Source organism: Anser brachyrhynchus (assembly GCF_964034855.1).
Source record: "Anser brachyrhynchus genome assembly, chromosome: W".
Classification (NCBI taxonomy): domain Eukaryota; kingdom Metazoa; phylum Chordata; class Aves; order Anseriformes; family Anatidae; genus Anser; species Anser brachyrhynchus.
In genome coordinates, this window is record NC_137704.1 from 15912610 (window position 1) to 15926211 (window position 13602).

Sequence of the window (13602 nt, forward strand, 5' to 3'; positions counted from 1 at the left end):
ATTCGAACACAGCCTCGAGTCGATGTCGGAATCTCACCTTTTGAAATGCTATACGGTATGCCTTATGATCTAGAGATACCAGCTGATCACCCCCAGATACAGGACACACAATTAACACCTTATTTAATACAACTTATGAATAGACGGAGGGAATTACAAGTGAAAGTGTTGGTGGCACAGCGTCCCCCGTTAGATATAGCAATCCATAGAATACAACCTGGAGATAAGGTTCTAATTAAGACATGGAAAGAAACATCTTTAACACCACGGTGGGAAGGCCCCTATGTTGTTTTACTTACTACAGAGACTGCTATCCGGACGGCTGAGAAGGGGTGGACGCATGCCAGTCGTGTGAAGGGACTAATCCCAATCCAGACAAGCGAATGGGAAGCAGTCGCAAACCCTGATGACTTAAAGCTTACTCTAAAACGGACTCGATAAGTATATACTGTCACTGTCTACGTATCGTAAAAAGGGGGAGGAGGGGGGCTTTGTGTGATTGGTAACAGGCAAGAGGTCGCAGCTAACCGAGAAACTCCCCTGAAGAGCACTACTGCTGCCGAGAAGAACCCGCACCTTGTAGTTCGCCGCAACCGAACTGACAAGCGAGGCAGAGAGTGAAACGGTGGGGATCTGCGTGACCAGGTAAAAACCCCAAAGATGGGCCCTATCCACTTTTTGCGATACATAGTAATAGGTGTAAGTATTTGCACTGTTCCTGGGTCTGCGTATCCTCATAAACCTTTTATTTGGAGCCTAATTAAATGGGGAGGGGATACTACATATAAGGAAAGAAGAAATTAAGAACCCCCAACAGGTGGGGCCAAACTGTCCACACCAAGAACTATCAGGAAATGTTTTGACACAAGCCTCTGAAATACAAACTACAAATAGCCCAAAGCTACTAAAGGTCATTAACAAATCAGTAGGCCAAAAATATGAAAAAAATGAAGGGGTGACTGAAAATAACATGTGGAAAATCATGGAAGCTAGTTATTTTTTATTGAATCAAACAAATCCCAACATCCCTAAACCTTGTTGGTTATGCCTTGATATAAGGCCTCCATGAAGAGATGTAGGAATAACATTGACGGAAGTAACTGGGAACGGAAGATGTGTAGGTACAATCCTTAGTGAGAAGCCCCATCTATGCAGTATTACGGAGAAGGTTACACCAGGAAGTAGAGAAAGGTGGTTAATACCTGCAAACAATGCTAGATGGGTCTGCTCATCGATAGGTGTTACCCCTTGTTTATCACTTGAACTCTTTAATGTATCCCAAGATTTCTGTATACAGGTAATAATTGTACCAAGAATTCTATACCTTCTATACCATTCTGAAGAGTATGTATATACACAGCACATAGTAGCAGAGAACCACTTAACAAGAAGAGAACCAATCACAGCTATAACATTGGCAACGTTAATAATTTTGGGAGGCACCGGGGTGAACAGTCAATTACTGCCCTGGAAAAATCGGTACGGTCACTATCAGAAGTTGTTTTGCAAAATCGTAGAGGATTAGATCTGATGTTTTTACAACATGGTGGATTGTGTGCCGCCTTGAAAGAAGAATGCTGTGTATATGCAGACCACACTGGAGTAGTGAGGGATACAATGAGGAAGCTCAGAGAAAGATTAGAAGAAAGAAAGAAAGAAAGAAAATGAGGCTAAGCAGAATTGGTACGAATATTGGTTTAATTATTCACCCTGGCTTACAACTTTACTGTCAACAATAGCGGGACCTTTGTTGTTACTAATATTGAGTCTAACTTTTGGACCATGTATTCTTAATCGAGTAATCGCGATTGTAAAAAACCGTTTGGAGACAGCACATTTGATGCATATCAGTGCCAAATACGAACCCATAACCACGAGTGAGGATGCTGAATCTCTAACGCTCAGCAGACAGGCATACCAGGAATTAATGAACAAAATAACTACTAAAAGAAAAAGGAGGGATTGTGGTGTATGAAGCATGTTTGTTCATTATTTCCCATGGCTATATTAAGAAGGAACAAAGGGAGTCGCCAGGTGGCTGTAAGGACCTTGAGGCTCCCTGCCTGTTGCTGTCTCGGACGGAGAGTTGAGAGAACTTTGTGTAAATACTATAACTGCAAAATTGATAACCCACTGTCCTATCTGAAAACAAAACAGCATGACCGGTTAAGGAGGGAAAACACCACATACCAAGCGGAGGAAGACTACGGCCTTCATCCGTGCGACCACCAGAGGGACCGGAGACGACCCCCTAGCAACAGTCGACGCAGCCGCAGTACCAGGAAGGGGGGCTACGTAACCCCGGAAGAACCCGATGATAAAAGGGGACTGTGAAGGGGGGGGGGGGGTGCACGCCGTTTGAGGAGCACGGACTCCCCGGCCGCCCAGCGCTGTTTTGCTTGCTGATCGCTTACTCAATAAACTAAATCTTTCTGGCTAAAAGAGTAATTTATAACACCCGGTACAAAAAACACAGGGATCTCCTGGAAGGAGTCCAGCGGAGGGCCACAAAGATGATATGGGGCCTGGAGCATCTTCCCTATGAGGAAAGGCTAAGAGACCTGGGTCTGTTCAGCCTGGAGAAAAGAAGACTGAGAGGGGATCTTATTAATATTTACAAATATCTTAACTGTGGGAGACAGAGGGATTTGGCCAACCTCTTTTCAGTGGTTTGTGGGGACAGAACAAGGGGCAATGGCCAAAAAATGGATCACGGGAAGTTCCGCACCAACATGCGAAAGAACTTCTTCACGGTAAGGGTGACAGAGCACTGGAACAGGCTCCCCAGGAAGGTTGTTGAGACTCCCTCTCTGGAGGTATTCAAGGCCCGTCTGGACGCCTACCTGGGCAACCTGCTCTAGGGAACCTGCTTTGGCAGTGGGGTTGGACCCGATGATCTCCTGAGGTCCCTTCCAACCCCTACAATTCTGTGATTCTGTGATTCTGTGACCTGCACAAGAGATCCATTTTTTAGGAATAAAATAACAAGATGGACGTCACGTCATCAGATCCCAGTGGATGCGATCAACAAAATAACAGCTATGTCTCCACCAACTAGCAAAAAAGAAATACAAACTTTCCTAGGTGTCGTGGGGTTTTGGAGAATGCACGTTCCAAATTACAGTCTGATTGTAAGCCTGCTCTATCAAGGAACCCGTAAGAAGAATGATTTCAAACGGGGCCCCGAGCAACGACAAGCCTTTGAACAAATTAAATGGGAGATAGTTCCTGCTTCAGAAGTGGTCGGTACTGAAGCACATCTCCTCCTGGCACCCCGACTGCCGGTAATGGGCTGGATGTTCAAAGGAAGGACCCCCTTTACATATCATGTAACAGATGCTACACGGAGTAAGTAGGTTGAACTGAGTACTCAGTGGGCTCAGATAGGAAACCCTAGTCGCACAGGAATCCTGGAAGTGATTGTGGCCTTGACAGAAGGCAAATATTTTGGGATATCACTGGAGGAGGAGGTGGCCCGTGCTGAAGAAGCCCCACTGTACTACAAGCTGTCAGAAAATGAGAAGCAATATGCCCTGTTCACTGATGGGTCCTGTCATACTGTGGGAAAGCATCGGAGATGGAAGGCTGCTGTATGGAGTCCTACATGACAAGTTGCAGAAGCTGCTGAGGGAGAAGGTGAATCGAGTCACTTTGCAGAAGTGAAAGCCATCCAGCTGGCTTTAGATCAGGCCACCTGGTTAGTCAACACTAGGGGATCTGCCAACCGAGCTGGACCTGCCCAATCAAACCTGTTACATACTGTAGAAGGGGATAAAGTCCCTGTAGTGCTCGTAAAAAGCATGCTGAGGAAGACAGTCTGGGCTATTCCTGCCTCAGGCAAAGGCAAACCCATTCATGGGACTACTTTTGCTCAAGGACCTTGATGCACTTGGTGAGTAATGCAAAAGAATGGGGAGGTCCGGTGTGTACCTCAAGGGGATTTAATACTGGGTGAGAACAGCCCATGAGTAGAATTGTATTATGTTAATTATTATCTAATGCTGTTATGTCATCACTACCGTGATTGCTATATGTCAGTGTCCTATTAATGGTATCACTGTGATATTCAAGGAGAATGGAGATATTCAAGGCCCGTCTGGACGCCTACCTGGGCTACCTGCTCTAGGGAACCTGCTTTGGTAGGGGGGTTGGACCCGATGATCTCTTGAGGTCCCTTCCAACCCCTACGATTCTGTGATTCTGTGAAGACAGAGGTGAAAAAAACATTAGACATCTCTGCTTTGTCTACGTCCCTATTTGTGAGGTGACCATCCTCACTGAGTAACGGACCAATGTTTTCTCTGGTCCTCCTTTTGTTGTTAACAAAACGGCCTTGGTCTGCCTTTTTTTGGGGGGGTTTAGGGGTTGGTACCATTTACCTCCCTGCCAATATCCTTCGCTGCATTCGATCCACGCGAGGTCCTCGCTAAAATAGTCTACCTAGACTTCAGCAAGGCCTTTGACACGGGCTCCCACGGTATTCTCCTGGACAAGCTGGCTTGGACAGGTACTGGGTTAAAAACTGGCTGGATGGCCAGGCAGAGAGACTGGTGGTGAATGGAGTGAAACCAAGTTGGCGACCGGTCACGAGTGGTGTTCCCCAGGGGTCGGTGTTGGGGCCCATCCTCTTTAATATCTTTATTGATGATTTGGATGAGGGAATTGAGTGTGCCCTCAATAAGTTTGCAGACAACACCAAGTTGGGGGGGAGTGTTGATCTGCCGGAGGGTAGGAAGGCCCTGCAGAGAGAGGGACCTGGACAGGTTGGATCGATGGGCAGAGGCCAATGGGATGAGGTTCAACATGGCTAAGTGCCAGGTCCTGCACTTTGGTCACAACAACCCCATGCAGCGTTATAGGCTTGGGGCAGAGTGGCTCGAAAGCTGTGCGGAGTAAAAGGATCTGGGGGTGCTGATTGATACTCACCTGAACATGAGCCAGCAGTGTGCCCAGGTGGCCAAGAAGGCCAACGGCATCCTGGCTAGTATCAGGAATAGTGTAGCCAGCAGGACCAGGGAGGTGATCGTCCCCCTGTACTCTGCTGTGGTGAGGCCGCACCTCCAGTACTGTGTTCAGTTTTAGTCCCCTCACTAAAAGAAAGACATCGAGGTGCTGGAGCGTGTCCAGAGAAGGGCTACGAAGCTGGTGAAGGGCCTGGAACACAAGTCTTATGAGGAGCGGCTGAGGGAAACAGGGTTGTTTAGTCTGGAGAAGAGGAGGCTCAGGGGAGACCTTAGTGCTCTCTACAACTACCTGAAAGGAAGCTGTGGGGAGCTGGGGGTTGGCCTGTTCTCACAGGTAACTAGTGATAGGACTAGAGGGAATGGCCTCAAGTTGTGACAGGGGAGATTTAGGTTGGAAATTAGGAGAAATTTCTTCTCAGAAAGAGTAGTCAGGCATTGGAACAGGTTGCCCAGGGAGGTGTTGGAGTCACCATCCCTGGGGGTGTTTAAAGAAAGGTTGGACGTGATGCTTAGGGACATGGTCTAGTGGGTAACATTGGTGGTAGGGGGTATTGGTGGTTGGGCCAGATGATCTTGAAGGTCTTTTCCAGCCTTAATGATTCTATGATTTCCAGCAGATGTCTGGGAAGTTGAAGTCTCCCATGAGAACTTCCTTCGGATTTAGTTTGGCAACATCCAAATTCTCCAAACTGATATTCAGGGAACAATATTTGAAGAAGATGTTTGCATTCTCAGCCCTTCAAATTGGTTCAACTTAGAAAAACACCCATTCTGGAGTTAGGGGCTTCTTCTGCAAAGATGACCATAGCTGTATAAATACTACAGAGCCATTAACAGGAAGTAAACTCAGGAGTGCACATGTATGTGTCAGTGACTGGAAAAAGGGGTGAGCTCAAGAGACAGTGGAAATTTTATAGAACTCTCAAAGGAAAACCCCTTCTGGAAGAAAGGACCTAATGGCTACTTGCACACTGACAATCTGAGAGGCCTATAGAAAGCTGCCTTTTTGAAGAGGTCAGTTAATACCTATGTCTCAGTCTTGCAACTCCTTTTATATTCTTTAAAAAGCATCTTACAATTCTGATCAGGCATGGCTAATAGTAGCGAAGTACCAGTGCCTTTATCTAAAAGGCAAATGTATTTTTTACTAATAGTATCCATAGTGTAATTTTATTTATGGAATAAATCGCAAAAGTATATCGTATTTACTGCAACTACAGACATATACTACTTTGTAAATTTTCCATACCTTTGTAAAATAAAGCTACCAATTGAATTAACAGTTACTCATCTGCGTTCAACAACAATTACCAGAAATGGCAAATAAGGAATTAAACTTTCTTTTTTAAATCATTTATTTAAAGTTCCCATCAGTGGCTATGGTGAATGAACCATTGTTTTACTTGACTGTAAAAAGATTAAGTACGTTTGAGGTACAAGGTTTTGTGTTTTGTTTTTTTTTTAACATCATTATATAAAATGCTTACCGGTGATATAGTAAATGTACAAGTTTTCATATTATTTGCCTTAGTAGCATTACCATACAGGCACTTCTCTACATATTCAAATTAACAGAATAATTCTGTAATAAGGCATACTTCATGCACACCATTAAAGAAAGGCAAATAAAAAATGTAGAGTTATGGAGCATGAATTTTGAATACATGTGTAATATGTGTATGTATCATTTAATCTCTATAGAGAAGATAGATACATTTTTTTCAACAACGTGCAGATCACATTTAATCATTTGCCAAATCTTCATTATGTTACTATCTTATAGTCATTTTCAAGTACCTATTATACTATATCAAATAAAATTTTCAGCTTTCTTTTGAAAAAAAAAAATATGTATGATACTTTTTTTTCTTGAGATAAAGAGGTCAGTGAAACACTCAGCAGTCTCCGAATAGTTTCCAGCTACCAGACATTGGTAAAAGATCTCATCACAGCAACTAAAGGGAACTTTCCTACACATCCTCATAGCTCTGATGGGATTTTAATCAAAAGGAAAGTATCAACGTGATTCATTTTCTACATGAACCTCATAGCATGGCTTTATTAAGATGAGGAAAACACATGCAAGATTTGAAAATAACATACTCATCTTCATTCTAGACTGGGAATGCTGTCCTATGTAGTCCAAATTATTTCAATAAATATTGTAATGTACTGTAACTTCTCACGGCTTCAGGAAAGCCCTGGATATCATGCAAGAAAGCGGTCCACATACACCATGGAAAGATGACTTCTAGCTTTCAGGCAGTCTCTTGGGCACTCATACAATATCTTCCTATAAATTTCTGGATCATGTTTAACAAAAATTCTGTAGCACATATTACATAAGTAAAACCACAACAGAAATATAAAAATAACTTGGGAAAAAAATAAAGCTTTTCACACTTATTCCTTCAGAGCTAAAAGTCTTCATAGGAGTAAGACAATAGAAAAGGCAACGTCATAAGGATATTTGACAGCCCTCAGTTATTAACCAACATTTTATGTAACAAGATGATTCATTATAGAAACCAGCAGCAATGAACTATGATTATACAAAGCAAAAAAACCCTGCCAATAAGTCACCTAGGCTTTACTGAACTCCCCCCCCCCCCAAAAAAAAAAAAAACATAGATTTTTGTGCATATAAAGCACATACAGTATGCTATATGTGCATTTGTCTTTTGTGGTTTTTAGACATGAACAAAAACTGTGCAATTATCTTAGGAAGGTTGACAGTGAAATTCTGCAAGTTGTTTAAAATTAAAGCAGTAACCCACACTGGTGATTCAAAGTTGCATGTTCTTCCTCTTCTATAACAAGTAAATAAAAAATAGAGCCATATACATGTTATCAATACATGTATTTATAGTTACACACTGATTCAGCAAGAAAACTTAGGTGAGAGCTAGTGTTAAATGTTCAGCCTCATGGTGTCACAACATTTCTTCACTTCAGTATATAAAGCCTAGAATTTGGGTCATAAAAAGACTGTAGATCCTTTGTTCCAGCGTGGAGTGCTCCATGCACTGTCACTTATCTAACGTGGAATGCTCACTCAGTCTTGTTCTGATCACTGCAGATAAGCAAAGACAAATACAGCAATGTAAATTTTGAACACTAATAGGAAGACAAGAAATTGTTAAACCCCATAAATATTAGCGCTGCTATGGTCAATGTTGGCTCGTGACAGACATATTTTTAATGTTTCACCTAGATGATTTCTCTAACAATACACAAATAAAAACATGAATCAGATATTACAGGACTACCTGTTACAGAAGGAACAAGTGATGAAGACTTGAAGTCTGACATAATAAAACCTAATACCTACCTAATAGAGGTAGCCTGCATCATGCATACAAAAGTGATTAAAAAAAAAAAAACACACTTACAGATCTTCCTCTAATACTAGAGCTACCAAATGCTACTGTGTAGCTGGAATTTGATGGTTTGATACTACAGTTATACATAACAAAGAGTCTACACTGTAAGATTGTAAGAGTCTACACACTAATAAAAACTAAGCAAAGCCTTACTTTGCCCAAAGGCTTATGTCTAACAGATTAAGATAGCCTCAAAAGTGTTTGGTAAATCTTTTTCTAATGTCACATCATCATTTAAATGCTGAAATAATTTTAGATGACCCCAATGACACGTACCATAAAAATACATCCATTAACTTCAGAAAGCATCATAAATGCAGCCCAGAAAGCCAACTGTATCCTGGGCTGCCTCAAAAGAAGCATGACCATCAGGTTGAAAGAGGTGATTCTCCCCCTCTACTCTGCTCTCATGAGACCCCACCTAGAGTACTGCATCCAGCTCCGGGGTCCCCAACACAAGAAGTACATTGACCTCATAGAGTGAGTCTAGAGGAGGGCCACGAGGATGATCAAAGGGCTGGAACACTTCCTATGAAGACAGGCTGAAGGAGTTGGGGTTGTTCATCCTGGAGAAGAGAAGGCTCTGGGGAGACCTACCTTATAGCAGTCTTCCAATACCTAAAGGGGGCCTACAGGAAAGCTGGGGAGGGACTCGTTATTAGGGAGTGTAGTGATAGGACAAGGAGTAATGGCTTTAAACTACAAGAGGGGGGCTTTAGATTAGATATAAGGAAGAAATTCTTTACTCTGAGGGTGAGGAAAGGCCCTGGAACAGGTTGCCCAGAGAGGCTGTGAATGCCCCATCCCTGAAAGTGTTCAAGGCCATGTTGGATGGGGCTTTGAGCAGCCTGGTCTAGTGGAAGGTGTCCCTGCCCATGGCAGGGGAGTTGAAACTAGAAGATCTTTAAGGTCCCTTCCAACCCAAGCCATTCTATGATTCTACGATTTAAATCCAAAAGCATGTGCCCTTTTCTTTCTTCGATTCACCAGAAAGACTGAAAATTTAAGGTACAGCCTTTTCAATATTCCAGTGATTGACACTGGTCTGTCAGAAAAGTTCCATTATTAATAAAAATCCTAGGTCAAAACTATTCTATCTATATAAAATATTACTTTGACTATCATTATATTCTATCAGATGTCCCAATATAATTATAATAAAATATATCAAAACCTCATGAGGCCTTGGAAAAAATTCAGTACATATTCTTTTTAGAACAAGTGTAAAACACCTGCAATAGTTGAATACTTTATGACAGAATGGTTTAAGTTGGAAGGGACCTCTGGAGGTTATCTGATCCAACCCCCTTCTCAAGCAGGGACACCTAGAGCAGGTTGCCCAGGACCATGTCCAGGTGGCTTTTGAAGATTTCCAAGGAGAGAAACTCCACAACCTCTCTGAGCAACCTGTGACAGTACTTTGTCACTCACACAGTAAAGAAATGATTCCTGATGTTTAGATGAAACCTCTTGTGTTCCAGTTTATGCCCATTGCCTCTTGTCCTGGTACTGGGCACCACTGAAAAGAGCTTGGCTCTGTCTTCACTGCACCCTCAACTCAGGTTTTTATAGACATTGATGAGATCCCCCCGAGCCCCCTCTTCTCCAAGTTAAACAGTCCCAACTCTCTCAGTCTCTCCTCATAGGAGAGGTGCACCAGTCCCTTGATAATCTTGGTAGCCCTCTGTTGGACTCTTCCCAGTATGTCTAAGTCTCTCTTGTACTATGGGCCCCAGAACTGGACACAGCACTCCAGGTGCAGCCTCACCAATTCTGAGTAGAGGGGAGTCCTTTTGTACTTACAGAATCATAGAATATCCCGAGTTGGAAGGGACCCATAAGGATCGTCGAGTCCAACTCCTGGCACCACACAGGTCTACCCAAAAGTTTAGACCATGTGACTAAGTGCACAGTCCAAACGCTTCTTAAATTCAGACAGGCTTGGTGCAGTGACTACTTCCCTGGGGAGCCTGTTCCAGTGTGCGACCACCCTCTCGGTGAAGAACCTCTTCCTGATGTCTAGCCTAAACCTCACCTGCCTCAGCTTGACACCATTCCTGCGGGTCCTATCGCTGGTGATTAAGGAGAACAGGTCGGAGACTGCCCCTCCACTCCCCCTCGCGAGGAAGCTGTAGACCGCGATGAGGTCTCCCCTCAGCCTCCTCTTCTCCAGGCTGAAGAGGCCAAGTGACCTGCCCAATCAAACCTGTTACATACTGTAGAAGGGGCTGAAGTCCCTGTAGTGCTCGTAAAAAACATGCTGAGGAAGACAGTCTGACACAGAACTGCACGCAGTACTCGAGGTGAGGCCGCACCAGCGCAGAGTAGAGCGGGACAATCACTTCCCTCGACCGACTAGCAATGCCGTGCTTGATGCATCCCAGGATGCGGTTGGCCCTCCTGGCTGCCAGGGCACACTGCTGGCTCATATTCAGCTTGCTATCAACCACAACCCCCAGATCCCTCTCTGCGGGGCTGATCTCGAGCGTCTCATTGCCCAGTCTGTACGTATAGCTAGGGTTGCCCCTTCCCAGGTGCAGGACCTGGCACTTGCACCTATTAAATTTCATGCAGTTGGTGATCGCCCAGCTCTCCAGTCTGTCCAGATCTCTCCGCCAAGGCCTTTTCACCCTCGACAGAGTGAACAATTCCTCCAAGTTTAGTGTCATTAACAAATTTGCTCAAACACCTTCTAGTCCTACAGCCAAATCATTTAAAAAAATATTGAAGAGGACGTCTTCCAGTTCTATATTGCATAAGAAAAAGATCATTAAGTATTCTTTAATTTTGCTTTCTACTTGTTGTACTACTTGCTCAATTGTGTTTTATATGTTATGAAGCCTAGTGTGCATATAAAATATTTTTATCAGTTGTGCAAAAACACAGGTTAATTAACTCTATCCTAGCTGAAACCAGGACATAGGTTCAGGCTATTAATCTTTTTATTTTACACTTAGTCTGTTGTCCAATACAAGGAGTAGTCTAATCTTTGCATGCAGTGCTTTTCCTTTCAAAAAAATAAATCTAGTAATTCAAGAAGTGTTAATCATGTGGATTTATTTGCTGCAACAAGTTTTAGTAGTCCCCTACCTTTTAGGTGAAAAGTTGTTAGTTTCCAGTATTTGTAGACATTACAGAGCAGTGGATACCTTATTTATACCTCTGTTTTTATTTGTGTGGGAGTGTGCTGGAATTTGGAAAGGTGAGGGGGGAGGGAGGGATGACAAAAGAAACATTATAGAATAATATTATAGCTTTAAAATAAAAATTCATTTCCTGTTCTGCTACCAATTTTCATGCACATTATATGGAATAAAAAAGAGGTATTCACATAGCTTGATTAAAACATATCAAATATCTGGCCTTTAAGAAAAGCATGCAATTGTCTAGCTAAGTAATTTTTTAATGAGTACTTTATAGTAGTTGAGTTTCTGCATCATCTTATTTTTTGGAGTGTAAGCATTTCCATCTTTTTTTCCAGTTTGTTAGCGTAGCAACCACATAACCACCAAGTGATTATATGAAGGTGCTTTATTCAGCGCTGGAAGCCGGGGCAGGTGCCCAAATCTGGCTTCAAGTCCCGTTACTTCCCAGCCGTTATTTATACATACAACATTGCGTCAGGTATACATATTCATTACAGGTTGCAACATCAGCCTCGCTTTTCATTCTAATTAGCTCCCCTCCCCTTTGCACATGCGTGGCGCACTCTGGTGGTCGTCCAGGTGGTCGTCCAGATGAAGTAAGGAGTCTTCCTCTTCGCTAAATTTTTCACCTTTCTCACTCGACGCATGCTCCCTCCGCTCCTTGATTCTGCTTCAACTCATTTCATCATTTCCAGGCCCTTATCCAAGGTCAGGTTGTACCTGTTCCCTCCCGGGGTTCCCCTCCAACGATTCTTTTGATTGTTCAATGTACTCCCTAAGTTTCCAGTATACATAGATTAATTGATAATGTAAGTACATTTAACAATGCTTAATTATACCATATGACCCATCACCTAAGAAACATTAATAAAACATCCATTCGATTCTCCCCAACACTAACAAGTTGGCAACTGCAAAGATGCCAGTGAAGCAGAATTAGCATGCTTTGCTCATGAGTTTTTTCTTCACTGCTGTTCCAATATGACTTTGTGTTGTGGTTTAACCCGGCCGGCAGCTAAACACCACACAGCCCTTCACTCACACTGCCCCCTCCCTCTCTGGGATGGGGGAGAGAAATGGGAAAGTGAAGTCTGTGAATTGAGATAAAGACAGTTTATTAAGACAGGAAAATAATAATAACAATAATAATAATAATAGTACTACTAATAAGAGTAGTAATATTACTACCACCCCGGCTAGCCACCCCTATATATTGTTTAGCATGACGTCAGATGGTATGGAATACCCCTTTGGCCAGTTTGGGTCAGCTGTCCTGGGTCTGTCCCCTCCCAGCTCCTGCTGCATGCCCAGCCTGCTCGCTGGCAGGACAGTGTGAGAAGCTGAGAAGTCCTTGGCTTAGTGTAAGCACTGCTCTGCAACAATTAAAACATCAACATGGTATCAACATTATTCTCATCCTAAATCCCAAACACAGCACCCTACCGGCAACTAGGAGGAAAATTAACTCTATCATAGCTGAAACTAGGACAAGGGAAAAGAAAGAGGGGAAAAAAATAAACAAGCAAAAGGTCACGTGGAAGCACAGAAGGCAGAAAAAATATTCTCTACTTCCCATCACTGAGCGATGTTCGGCCGTTTCCTGGGAAGCAGGGCCTCAATACGCGTAGCAGTTGTTTGGGAGGACAGACGTCTTCATACTTCCCCCTTCTCCTTCCCCTTTTCCAAATCTTATTGCTGAGTGTGACATCATATCGTATGGAATATCCCTTTGGTTGGTTTAGGTCAGCTGCCCTGGTGATGTCCCCTCCCTGCGTCTTGCCCAGCCCCAGCCTACTGACTTTGGGGGGGCTTGGAGAGAGCCTTGATGCTGTGCCAGCACAGCTCAGCAATAGACAAAACATTGGTGTGATATCAGGGCTGTTCTAGCTAGAAGTGCTGAGCACAACACTATATGGGCTGCTGCCAGGAAAGTTAACTCCATCCCAGCCAGACCCAGTACATGTACTAAAGCTGAATTCTACAAGAATTTCAGAAGTGATTATAACTTTTTCACTGGCAATATCTGGCCAACGTTTTCACTGGCAATATCTGGCCATACATAGAATTTGTAGAGGAAGCACTAGGCTTAATTTCAATGCTGCAATACTG

General features: G+C 43.3%; 2 protein-coding genes across 12 annotated transcripts in view; one reads left to right on the forward strand and one right to left on the reverse strand.

Annotated features, from left to right (window-relative positions):
- Window positions 1-13602, reverse strand: part of LOC308184723 (uncharacterized protein) — a 324716-nt gene that overhangs the window by 99797 nt on the left and 211317 nt on the right. The gene's annotated exons all lie outside the window — the stretch shown is intronic.
- The window catches only part of LOC308184802 (ceramide transfer protein-like), a 30488-nt gene that overhangs the window by 4022 nt on the left and 12864 nt on the right, over window positions 1-13602 (forward strand). For 5 of the 11 annotated variants that reach the window (XR_013942920.1, XR_013942921.1, XM_080572377.1 and 2 more), the window contains exon 2: window positions 305-3892. The exons of 1 other annotated variant lie outside the window; for it this stretch is intronic. Coding sequence is in view for 3 of the 10 variants with exons in the window: in XM_080572377.1 (XP_080428503.1) it covers window positions 3884-3892 (9 nt within the window). In the remaining 7 variants the exon portion in view is untranslated. Of the gene's footprint in view, window positions 1-277; window positions 11972-13602 lie in introns of all 11 variants that reach the window. 5 more of the 11 variants (XR_013942919.1, XR_013942925.1, XR_013942922.1 and 2 more) reach the window with 4 other exon arrangements.